Source organism: Aythya ferina (genome assembly GCF_964211825.1).
Source record: "Aythya ferina genome assembly, chromosome: 1".
Lineage (NCBI taxonomy): Eukaryota > Metazoa > Chordata > Aves > Anseriformes > Anatidae > Aythya > Aythya ferina.
Window position 1 is genome coordinate 23575790 of NC_140296.1, and position 13153 is coordinate 23588942.

Below are 13153 nucleotides of genomic sequence, written 5' to 3' on the forward strand. Positions count from 1 at the left end.
ATACTTTTTCTATTACAGCCTCATTTAATTTTTGGCGTTGAGTCTAGTCCTTGTGTTCTGTCATCTTCATCTGTCTTGCAGGATAAGTGTACTTTGCAGGATGTCTTGTGTTTCTTGTCCAGCTGTTCGCTCTGGCTGTGCACTCATGGGTATGCAGACAGAACCACACAGTGCTCACCACAAGTATATAGACCTACAGTTTCCCACACTTGTAGGAAAATAATTAAGTGAACTATTATCCTCCTTATTTCCCTGACTGCTGAATCCACATAATTATTAGAGAAGAAGCACTTTTCTGTGGATCTTATAATTTGTACAAGCAGCTAGTTTGCTATTTCTTAAGTAAAGACAATCCGTTTATATAACTAGTTGGGAAGTCTGAGGATAAAATGAAAATATACATAGTGAATTTCTATATTAGTATAGCTCACCTTGCAAATCTCATGCATTTCTGATCAATGCCATCTCCAAGTTGCAGTGGATTTTGAGAGGAGAAAGAAAATAAATGCTCAGATCTAGGGATTAGCGCTGAAGAAAGAATGAAGGTGATAAACATTTTGGAAATGGTGAAATAGTGTAAGGAGAACATTTTTTCCAACAACTTCTCCTGATGCACAAAAGCTAAAGGGTTGTACCATGAAAGATACTAATTTTTAGACCAGTGGTCTAGTAACATACTTTTCCATAAGTTATGTGAAATTAAATTGTGAAGTTTGTTACTAGGGGAGTGTAGGAGCCAGAAAAATTGAATAGGTTAAGAAATATAGGCCACATTTGGAAGCTGAAGCTCCAGGAGTATTAATCACGGTGGTCTGGGTGCAATTTCAGGCTCAGGCGTTCTCTAACCTAGTGCTTTGCAAGAAACCAGGAAAGTATGCTAGCGGAACCAGCTTGTTTCTCTTTGCTTTTCCTTAAGCACTGCAACAGAACAAGAAGACTGCCTTTGTTGTTCTGACCAGTGTGTAATTCCATGTTGTAAGGAAGAAAGAGAAACTGCAGTTTCATTTCTAGAGTAGGCAAAATCTATATTTGTTGCAAGAACTCTTGTGACACCCGAATATTTATTAATTACTTTAATTACATAAATCTAATTACTTCCCATAGAAATGAACAGTTCTTTTCTGGTTTTAAAATTATTTTAATATTATGTAAGGGCAACAGTGCACATCAGATGGCTCATCTCATGTCTGACTTGGGAGGACTTCGTTTTCTCAATGGAAATTGTGTGTGCTTAAATTACTGATTGTCTCTGCCCAAGTCTTTATTGCCATTCTGATAATTTGAATGAGTTAATAACTTAAAATTACTCTGCCTCTGGGATTCAAATAAGAAAGTGGAGAAAAACATAATTACTTTGTTTTATCAATTTTTTTTTTCCCAAAACTTTTTATTTATTAATAGTTTTTAAATGTAAGAATTCTAGCTAGCAGTTAATCACGTTTATCCTGCTATTTCTGCTTTTGTTGTATTTACAGAGTAAAATATTCAGTGTTGCAGATTCTTCCCCATCCCCCGCCTCCTCCCATATAGACTACTGGACCCTGATAATACTAATTAGCTTTTTCTCCTGCTGGACAATGTGCGTGCTGCTGGGATGTACTGATCTTATATTTGCTTCTGCTGAAATTGTGCGCTCTGCTCCTGGTGATGTGTTGTTGCACAGGGGACGAACTTTTCTTCAGAAGCAGTGGTAGGAAAAAAGAACAACACATAAGGCTGAAAGAGAATAGAGGGGAAAAGTAAATTGGAACCCTAAATGCTTCAGGAAGAAATACACCTTTTGAATAAGGTTTTGCTGTTTTCTAAACTTTTCAGGGAATGTTTCTGTATTTTTTGATGTTTGGTCAACTTGATGGCATGGTTTTCTCTGGAAGACATATTAAGGCATACTGCCAGGTTTTCATTAACTCTACTGAAACTGTACATTGGGACAACTGACAACTTGAATATTTCCTTTTTACACTCTAAAAAATAAAGCATTGGTTTACTACCTTTACTTATAACAAGTACTACTGCATTGCTTCTGATAAATACTGCACAAACACAATTCTTAATTTTGTGTATTGAGGTCTATTTTTTTTTTTTTTTCCCTTATAGATGGTTGTGAAAACTTTCATGGATATGGACCAGGACTCTGAAGAAGAAAAGGAGCTCTATCTAAATCTTGCTTTACACCTTGCTTCAGATTTTTTCCTCAAGCATCCTGATAAAGATGTGCGTTTGCTGGTAGCTTGTTGTCTTGCGGATATTTTCAGAATTTATGCCCCTGAAGCTCCATACACTTCACCAGATAAACTAAAGGTAAATTTAATTAACCTATTTTTCCATACCAAGGTTTTATACTGCATGATTAATATAATTGGTTATAACTTTTTTTTCCCCTCCATTTATTTCTGGTTCAGCCTTAGCCATCCTTGGTAAGGGTGTTCTGTCAGGTCAAATGCTCATCAGATAAATTGATTTATAGCACATCTTCCAATAACTTGCAGGGCTTTGGATTTATATTGAAAATAGACATGTTATTGAACTATGATAAGGATTTGTGGATACTGGGCTGTTACTTTACAATAAAAGCTATAAATATATGACTATTTCTAATTTTTTTGCAAGATAGCCAATTCCTTCACTCGGGAAAACATCTCTACTGTTTCCAATTAAACTACCAAGAGATGGTCAGTGGATTTTTTGTAGATAAAAGCTACAGAAACAAAGAAAAAATATTTTTGTATAGAGAATAATTATTTCTGATGTGAGATGGAAAATTCTGCAATTACAAGCATTGTTGATCCCACTAGATGGAGATGGTTGATTGAGAAATGCCAGCTTTGAAAAGGCAGTACAATCTGCCCCATTTGTTTTAGGACGTTTCATTTTAGGTTGCCTTTTTTGTTGTTGTTGTTTTTCTCATTTTTTGTAGAAGTCTAACTTCCTTTACAACTTAGAATATCAAACAACTTCCTTTTCACACTCTGAATCTAGACTGATGAACTGATTGATATAGAAAGTTTTGCAGAGAAGAATAACACTGAAAAACTTGCATTTTTTTTGTTTCCTTGACTTAAGAGTGTAGTACACACGCACCCCCTCGTTCCCCCCCATGGTAGGATAAAAAGATGGTTTTGGTATCAGGGGAGTGGGAGAAATGACTCAGGTTTTGGTCTACTGAATATGCTGAATGTGCTTCATAAGTAGAATGAACACTGCAGTTGTAACTGTAGTTCATGCTTTGTTACCTAACGTACTGGAGAGAGACTTGGGGATTTGCTAGCTGTATTTTCTTATTTCTAAATTCTTGCACTTCTGATTACACATAGTCTAGTTACCTTACTTAGTGATCACACCATCTCCTTTTTCTACTGGATTATGTTTAAATCTGTTTTTAAGGCTTTGTGACTTCCAATACAGTTTTGAGTGTGTTTTCCTTCACTTGTTAGGCTTATTTTTTTTCTTGAGGTGGGAGTTTTACATTTTATTATATATATATATATAAAATATCAGAAGGTTTACATTACTGATCTTCTACTTAGTAAGCATGCTACTAGTTCTTAGAGCTCTGGAGAGACTATTAAATTCCTCTGTCATCATTGAGTTCTGGAGTCTGTGCAGATCTCTGAATTCAGTCTCTCGATGCAGATTTCCAAACACTTTCTGAGAAATAAAAACAGGATAAACAATAGACCTTTGCCCAGGGCTGTTGAGAGACTTGCAAACCAGTTCCTGCTGAACATAGCTTTTGTGGTTGCAGGACAAGCTTTGATAGAAATGTTGAAGAGTTCCCTCCAATATAAGACAAAGAGGTAGAAGGAAGAATGGTTCCTCTTGGGTTATATCTTGGTCCTATTTCTACCCGCTATTTAATATTATATCCATAATGCAGCTTTAAGAATCTCCTGTGGTATGTATAGCACACAAGTTGAAGATGGGAAAAAAAAATGGTGAAAAGGTTAAATTCTTGAGAGGGGAAAACCAGCAATCATAAGTGTTTACTCTTACTTTGCACCATCTCTGTTACTTGAACAATGTGTAATTTACACAGGGAGAAGGGATTACAGAATCACAGAATTTTCTAGGTTGGAAGAGACCTCAAGGTCATCGAGTCCAACCTCCAACCTAACGCTAACAGCCCTCCACTAAACCATATCCCTAAGCTCTACATCTAAGCGTCTTTTGAAGACTTCCAGGGATGGTGACTCCACCACTTCCCTGGGCAGCCTGTTCCAATGCCTCACAACCCTTTCTGTAAAGAAGTTCTTCCTAACATCTAACCTAAAACTCCCCTGGCTCAACTTAAGCCCATTCCCCCTCGTCCTGTCACCAGGCACGTGGGAGAACAGGCCAACCCCCACCTCTCTACAGCCTCCTTTAAGGTATCTGTAAAGAGCAATAAGGTCGCCCCTGAGCCTCCTCTTCTCCAGGCTGAACAAGCCCAGCTCCCTCAGCCGCTCCTCGTAGGACTTGTTCTCCAGGCCCCTCACCAGCTTCGTCGCCCTTCTCTGCACCCGCTCAAGCACCTCGATGTCCTTCTTGTAGCGAGGGGCCCAAAACTGAACACAGTACTCGAGGTGCGGCCTCACCAGAGCTGAGTACAGGGGGACGATCACCTCCCTAGCCCTGCTGGTCACGCTGTTCCTAATACAAGCCAGGATGCCGTTGGCCTTCTTGGCCACCTGAGCACACTGCTGGCTCATATTCAGCCGACTGTCCACCATCACTCCCAGGTCCTTCTCTGCCTGGCAGCTTTCCAACCATTCCTCTCCCAGCCTGTAGCTCTGCTTGGGGTTATTGCGCCCCAGGTGCAGGACCCGGCACTTGGCCTTGTTAAACTTCATGCAGTTGACCTCAGCCCATCGGTCCAGCCTATCCAGATCCTCCTGCAGAGCTTTCCTACCCTCAAGCAGATCGACACACGCACCTAACTTGGTGTCATCTGCGAACTTACTGAGGGTGCACTCGATGCCCTCGTCCAGATCATCGATGAAGATATTAAAGAGGACCGGCCCCAGCACCGAGCCCTGGGGGACGCCACTAGTGACTGGCCTCCAACTGGACTTGGCTCCATTCACCACGACTCTTTGGGCCCGGCTATCCAGCCAGTTTCTAACCCAACGAAGCGTGCGCCAGTCCAAGCCAAGAGCAGCCAGTTTCTTGAGGAGAATGCTGTGGGAGACGGTGTCAAAAGCCTTGCTGAAGTCAAGGTAGACCACATCCACAGCCTTTCCCTCATCCACCCAGCGCGTCACTCTGTCATAGAAGGAGATCAGGTTCGTCAGGCATGACCTGCCTTTCATAAAGCCATGCTGACTGGGCCTGATCGCCTGCTTCCCCTTCAAGTGCTGCATGATGACTCTCAGGAGGATCTGCTCCATGAGCTTTCCTGGCACTGAGGTCAAACTGACAGGCCTGTAGTTTCCCGGGTCTGCCCTCCGGCCCTTCTTGTAGATGGGCGTCACGTTTGCTAGCCGCCAGTCGATTGGGACCTCCCCCGATAGCCAGGACTGTTGATAAATGATGGACAGTGGCTTGGCCAGCTCCTCTGCCAGTTCCCTCAGTACCCTTGGGTGGATCCCATCTGGCCCCATCGACTTGTGCACATCTAAGTGCCGTAGTAGGTCACCAACCAGTTCTTCATGGATAATGAGGGCCACATCCTGCTCCCCATCCCCTTCCACCAGCTCAGGGTACTGGGTATCCAGAGAACATCCGGTATTGCCGCTAAAGACTGAGGCAAAGAAGGCATTGAGCACCTCCGCCTTTTCCTCATCTCTTGTAACTAAGTTTCCCCCCGCATCCAGTAAAGGATGGAGATTCTCCTTAGTCCTCCTTTTTGTGTTGATGTATTTATAGAAACGTTTTTTGTTATCTTTAACGGCAGTAGCCAGATTGAGCTCCAGATGAGCTTTGGCCTTCCTAATTTTGTCCCTGCACAGCCTCGCTACTTCTTTAAAGTCCTCCTTAGTGGCCTGCCCACTTTTCCAAAGCTTATAAACCCTCTTTTTCCTCCTAAGATCAAGCCACAATTCTCTGTTGAGCCAGGCCGGTCTTCTTCCCCGCCAGCTCGTCTTTGGGCACGTGGGAACAGACCGTTCCTGCGCCATTAAGACTTCCCTCTTGAAGAGCGCCCAGCCTTCCTGGACCCCTCTGCCCTTCAGAACCGCCTCCCAAGGGACTCCACCAACCAGTGTCCTGAGCAGCTCAAAGTCAGCCCTCCGAAAGTCCAATACAGCGGTTTTACTGGTCCCCTTCCTGGCCTCGCCAAGAATAGTGAACTCCACCATTGCGTGGTCACTCTGCCCTAGACAGCTCCCGACGATCACGTCCTCCACCAGTCCTTCTCTGTTTGTGAAGAGAAGGTCTAGCGGGGCACCTCCCCTGGTAGGCTCACTAACCAGCTGCGTCAGGAAGCTATCTTCCACGCTCTCCAGAAACCTCCTAGACTGCTTTCTCAGGGCTGTGTTGTGCTTCCAGGATATGTCAGGGAAGTTGAAGTCCCCCACGAGTACAAGAGCTGATGATTTTGCAACCTCTGTCAGCTGCCTGTAGAATTCCTCATCCGTCTCCTCATCCTGGTTCGGCGGTCTATAGCAGACCCCGACCAGGACACTAGCCTTGTTGTCCCTGCCGATCCTAACCCAAAGGGACTCGACCTTGTCATTCCCAACCTCGAGTTCTACAACCTCGAAAGACTCTCTAATATAGAGAGCCACACCACCACCCCTTCTATGCTGCCTGTCCCTTCTATAGAGCTTATAGCCAGGCATTGCAGCACTCCAGTCATGAGACTGGTCCCACCACGTCTCCGTGATGGCAACCAAGTCGTAGCCTGCCTGCCGCACGATGGCTTCCAGCTCCTCCTGTTTGTTACCCATGCTGCGTGCATTGGTGTAGATGCACTTCAGCTGGGCCATTGCCTTATCCTCCGGCCTTGCCATTGTTCCCCCTGGCACCGCCCCAACAATCCTAGCCTCAGCCCCATCCCCCTTCCTACCTAGTTTAAAGCCCTCTCAATGAGCCCTGCCAGTTCCTGGCCCAGGATCCTTTTTCCCCTAAAAGATAGGGACCCGTCTGCGGCCATCAGGCCAGGTGCTGAGTAAAGTGCCCCATGATCAAAAAACCCAAGATTTCTGCGTTGGCACCAGCCCCGGAGCCACGTGTTTAACAGGTGGGCTTTCCGTGTCCTCTCTGAACTCCTCCCTGCCACCATAGGGATGGACGAAAAAACCACCTGCACTCCCGCTCCATCCACTAACCGACCCATTCCCCTAAAGTCCCTTTTGATAGCCTTGAGGCTTCTCTCTTCGATGTTATCACTGCCCGCCTGGACTATCAAAAGGGGGTAATAGTCAGAGGGGCGTACCAGGTTAGGAAGCTTCCTGGCAACGTCCCTGACCCTGGCCCCAGGGAGACAGCAGACTTCCCTACGGGTAGGGTCCGGCCGACAAATAGGGCCCTCTGTTCCCCTAAGAATCGAGTCACCAACAACAATAACCCTCCTGTCTTTTTTGGTGGAGGCAGTCCTGAGGCGCGGAGTCGACCTCCTCGCTCCAGGCATCCTCCTGGGAACATTTGCTACCTCTTCCTCACACACCGGCCTCTCAATCTCTAGGGCCTCAAACCTGTTGTGTAAGGGCACCTGGGAAGGTGGGGCCGGAAGGGGAGAGCATCGCCTGCGATGTCGAGCAGGGACCTGTTTCCATTCCTCCTCAGCTCCCAGATCCCCTCCCTCTGCCCGACGGGGACAGGGCAGGGGGTCCGCCCCCATTTGGGGAGTCTCACCTCGGCACCTCCCCTTGAGGCCCTGCAGGGAGTTACTCCAGAAGTCTATCTCCCGCTCACACTCCCTGATGGCCCTCAACCTCTCCACCTCCTCCTTGAGCTCCGCCACCATGCGGACCAGGTCATCCACCTGCTCGCACCTCACGCATGCAGTTTCTCTGCCTCCCGCCGATGGCAGCAACAGGCTCAGACACTCCTTGCATCCGGTGACCTGAACTGCGGCATTTTTTAACGGGTAGTCGGTCTGCGTGTGCACCGACTTTCTGGAGAGCGCGCCGTGCCTGGTGGCGACCATTATCGCCTAGTTACGGCTGTTGTTAACGAGGTGTTGTTTGTGTGTAGGGGGAGCGCTCTGCCCTGCCTGCACGCCCTGCCTGCGCGAACTGCCGCGCGAACTGCCGCGCCACTCCCTCTGACGCGCCACGCCCTGTTCGCCGCGCTCCTGGTCGCTCGCGCTCCCTAGGGGCTGCTTTTGAAGGGCTGGGGAGGGGGCGCTGCTGGCTCCGCCTTCGCCTCGTCAGCCTCCCTCACGAGGGCTGCCGGGTCCTGGCGGCTCCCTCTAGTAGGCTCGATGCCGGACAAAATTAGCCCTGCCTGGCCCGATCCCCCGCTCCGCTGCAGAACGCGTCTGCCCCGGAGCCGATCGCCTCGGCAAATGCAAATTAGAATTTGGGGTTCTCCTCTTATGTGTATCCTCAGTATAAATTGTAAATACCTCACTGAGAACTGAAAGATCTTTGATAACAGGGATGGAAAATGCCATAACTGGGGTAAAAGCACACCTGGAGCAGGACTGCTCTTCTGGGATGTGAGAACTTTTAACTTAAGTCACCTGGAGTACTGTGTCCAGTTCTGGGCTCCCCAGTACAAAAAAGACAGGGATCTCTTGGAAAGAGTCCAGTGGAGGGCCACAAAGATGATCTGGGGCCTGGAGCATCTTCCCTATGAGGAAAGGCTGAGAGGCCTGGGGCTGTTCAGCCTGGAGAAGAGAAGACTGAGAGGGGATCCCATCAATGTGTATAAATACCTGAGGTGTGGGAGACGGAGGGATTTGGGCAACCTCTTTTCAGTGGTTTGTGGGGACTGGGCAAGGGGCAATGGCCACAAGATGGAGCCCAGGCAGTTCCGCACCAACATGTGAGAGAACTTCTTGACTGTGAGGGTGACGGAGCACTGGGACGGGCTGCCCAGGGAGGTTGTGGAGTCTCCTTCTCTGGAGATATTCAAGGCCCGTCTGGACGCCTACCTGGGCAGCCTGCTCTAGGGAACCTGCTTTGGCAGGGGGGTTGGACACGATGATCTCTGGAGGTCCCTTCCAACCCCTACAGTTCTGTGATTCTGTGAAGTCCTCAGCCTGGGGAGAAAAAAAGCTTGTGGGTGGTATTCTTGACTCAGCTGAAATTGAGATGTTTGAGGGTGTATATAGTAGCAGAACTTGAAGTATCTGAATGTGTTTTGTGGTGAAAGCTATGGCTGTGATACACACTGAAGCCATTATGTGGTTAATTGGTATCAAGACAACAATCCACAGAAAACATCTGATGTTCTTCCTAAAGTTGAAGCATAAGCACTTGTGGTTTTAGAGTTCGGGTTTTAATGTATGCTTGCTTTATGGAGTCTGATGTGAAGCCATATTGTCAAAGCTGTGTAAGTGTTGCAATTTCTTAACTACAGCCAAAGTTAATTTATCTTGTGTTTTATGTTTATAAACGTGTATTCAGATGATATATTCGGTATGCTCAGACAAAGAAAAAGCTTTGGGTCATACAACACTAGATATTCAAAATCAGCAGATACTTTTCAATTTAATCTCTGTCTTGCTTCCTTTAAAACAGAAAAAAAGGAAAGCATTATAAACTTTTCACACTCCGACATTATTATTTGCAAAGCATTCAGCTATTAGACATTGCCCATGTATGCTATTTATTAATATATGTATTCATGTGCAATACAATGTGTACTTTATTAGAAAAACTAATTTTGATCTCAATAGGTTCTTTGAATTATGTTCAGTAAATAAATGTTGCATACCAAGCTGCAGGCTTAAAAATGTTAAATGAACACAATCCATTCTTGCAATGATCCAGGTTCATCTGTACAAGAAGCATTTTCAAGAAGAGCCATAAAATGAAGTAGTTCTTATGTTTGGCATGGGTCATTCTCCCAGATGCTCGTTTTTGTGTTTATTTGAATCTTAATCTTGGCTGAGATTCAGTCTGGATGACTGCTGAACTTCACAGCACCTTGTGGCCTACCAGTTCTTCAGCTAAAGGAACTCCTTTCAGGTGGGCTACTGGCCTGCTAATGGGGCAAGCCCTCCTTTTAAAGGGGATGTTCTTCAGGCTGGTGTCTCTGAATTCTTTTTAGTGGTTGGAGTCCATTAGGTGTGTCCTTTGAACTGCATCTTCTGGTTTAATTTCAACCAAAGAGTCCAGTTCATGTGCTTTTTAGCTGATCTGAAGCATGAACCAAATGCACAGCCTTCTGAACATCCCTACTTAACACTTCAAAGGTCCAATCTTATTTGAACTCAAAGATTAATGTAGCTGTATCTTTGACCCATGTGCCTGCTGGACTTTTTTTTTTTTCCTTAACCAAGATATGACTGTGTCATGTGTAATCTAATTCTTGTTGTTACCTGGAAGAGTAAATACTTATAGAGTAAAGCTGGAAGTTTGTTGTCATAGCCTTAGAAAGAAGGAGCCATGTTCTCATCTTTTGTCCATCTCATCATTCTTGGGGGAACAAGGGGCAAGGTGGCATGGTCATTTGAAAACATCATAGAAAAGCTTTTGGGGACGGGGGATGAAGAGGCTCATAAGCTTTCCATGTACATATGTGTATCTTAATGTGAAAGTTACATTACAATTCCCTTCTTCTAAGGAAACTTTTCAGGGCTAGCTGTAAGGCTTTCGTCTGTTTATTTTGACAACTTTATACGCTTTGGAATTTATTTGCACCTAGATTATTAGATAAATTGTTATGGATACACTTGAGGTTGAGAACGCTGTCTCTGAATGATGATGATACTTCTCAATCTTTTTGATTTAATACAGTAGTTAGGTATTTCCAGCTATTCATTGTTTGAATGTAAAAAGCATTTTAGAAAGTCACCTTCTCGTGTGTTTCCATTCATGTTCCTTCTAACCTGCTTAAATTGTTTTGTGTGAGACTTTTTTTAAAGAAGTCTTGTGATGCTGAAAATTTATATGGAAAGCAGGAAGAACTTTGTTTTTGCCTGTCTTTTGCAAGAGATGTGGTCCGTCAGTAGCATGGTTATTGAGACATGCATAAAATGCTGTAGTATAAGCCTATGAATAATACTCTCAGGAAAGCTGCAGTTGGCTTCTGCTTTTTACCTCTTCTCTCCAGTCCAAACCTGTTGTAGCATAAAGTAAAAAATGTAAAATTCATTGTCCTTGTGAATAACATTGTGACTTCTGCAGCATGTCAGCCAATTGCAGGTTTTTTGTCAAATTGAGTATTTTTCTTCACAAAAAAAAAATAAAATTGTTTCCTCTGAAAAAGGGCACTTCCTCAACGCTTTATAAAGAGGTGAAGCATTAAGATTACTTCTTGATGTACTCTGAGATATTTTGTAGATCTTGTTTTTTTTTTTTTTTTTGATAGTGAAATGGTGTCTGACATTCCTGCGTATTTTGTACTGTTGAATAATATTAGTGATTTAAACAGGCAATTATTATAACTTTAAAAGTTTCATTGCAATTGATTAAATGTCACCTTTTCTTTTCAGGATATATTTATGTTCATAACAAGGCAACTTAAGGGTTTAGAAGATACGAAAAGCCCCCAGTTCAATCGATATTTTTATTTACTTGAGGTAAGCTTTATAACTTATCTCATGATAAATCTTAAATGTGATTTTTAAACTTAAGCTTTTATTAACTACTTTTATGTTTTTTCCGTTCAACTTAGAACATTGCTTGGGTGAAGTCTTATAACATATGCTTTGAATTAGAAGACAGCAATGAGATTTTTACACAACTGTACAGAACACTGTTTTCAGTAATAAAGTAAGTATTGTCACCACAATTATTTTATTGCATGGTTTGGGTGAGTTGTTTCTCACTTAGATATTCTGTCTATTGGGTAACTTTCAGCATTAACAAGCTTAATTTTGATACTGCCTTAATTCAGTTTAACTAAAAGTAGCAGTATAAATGTAACAGACCGTCAGTTCTGTCTTTTTTAATTTAACAAGATACACTGCAAATTGTCTGTTTTTCCAATTAAATCTACTTTGATTGTCTTTTAGTGCATTTATTTTACCATGTTCTTGAAATTGAAGGTGAATGGTACAATGTACAGTTCTAAGAATTGGAGGATTCTTTCTATAAAAATATGGGACAAAGGCCAGTGGGTACCAGAAAGTGCCACTGGAGGCCATCTAGTCCACCACTCCCTTCTCAAAGTAGGGACAGCTGGAGCAGGCTGCCCAGGAGGGTAGCCAGTTAGGGTTTGAATGTCTTCAAGGATGGAGAACCTGTGGCCTTTTGGGGCAATCTGTTGTAATGTTCAGTCACCCTGACAGGAAAAAAAAACAACTTATGTTTAAATGCTATTACCTGCATTGCAACTTGTGACCATTGCCTTTTGTCCTGTCACTGGGCACCACTGAGAAGACCGAGTTTTGTCTTCTGCTCCCAACATCAGGTATTTAAATATGTTAAGTTCTTCCCAAACCCTCTGTTCTTGAGGCTTTAAAACAAAAAAACAAGCAAGCCAGCTCTCATCCTCTCCTTGTATAAATGCTGCTCCAGTCCTGTAATCATTTTTATCACTTTGCTCGACTAACTCCAGTATATCCACGTTTCTTCTGTACTGGGAAGCCCAGCACTGGACAGTGTTCCTCCATATATGAACTCAAAGGTGTTGAGTAAAGGGGAAAAACTTCCTAATATTCCATTTTATTTTTACTGTAGGGCCAGATACAATCCATTTTCTCTTTTAATATTTTCTTTTAGTATAGGAGTAAACAGAGAGGGCATGAGATCTGAGAACATTTTGAGAAGTGGTGTATGCAGGACAGAAACATAAGTAGTTTGACTCCTTAAGGAATCTTGTAATATGATTATTATTGTTCTTGCTTTTTTTTTTTTTTGGTATTGCCATGAAGAGTATTATGATTGGAAGCTTCTGTTTTATATAAATAGTACACTAAGGATTCTTGTTTTTAATTTCAGCAACGGTCATAACCAAAAAGTACACATGCACATGGTTGATCTCATGAGCTCTATCATTTGTGAAGGAGATACGGTGTCACAGGAACTTTTGGATACAGTGTTGGTTAATCTAGTGCCTGCACATAAGGTAAGACTTAACAGTGGTTTAACTTGTGTTGATTAAGATTTATTATGTA

At 43.6% G+C, this 13153-nt stretch overlaps 1 protein-coding gene across 3 annotated transcripts in view; it reads left to right on the forward strand.

The window, feature by feature from the left end:
* PDS5B (PDS5 cohesin associated factor B) overlaps positions 1-13153 on the forward strand; it is a 114592-nt gene that overhangs the window by 23346 nt on the left and 78093 nt on the right. For all 3 annotated transcript variants that reach the window (XM_084497614.1, XM_084497616.1, XM_084497615.1), the window contains exons 3-6: positions 2098-2301; positions 11528-11614; positions 11710-11807; positions 12978-13104. In XM_084497614.1, the coding sequence (XP_084353740.1) occupies positions 2098-2301; positions 11528-11614; positions 11710-11807; positions 12978-13104 (516 nt within the window). The remainder of the gene's footprint in view (positions 1-2097; positions 2302-11527; positions 11615-11709; positions 11808-12977; positions 13105-13153) is intronic.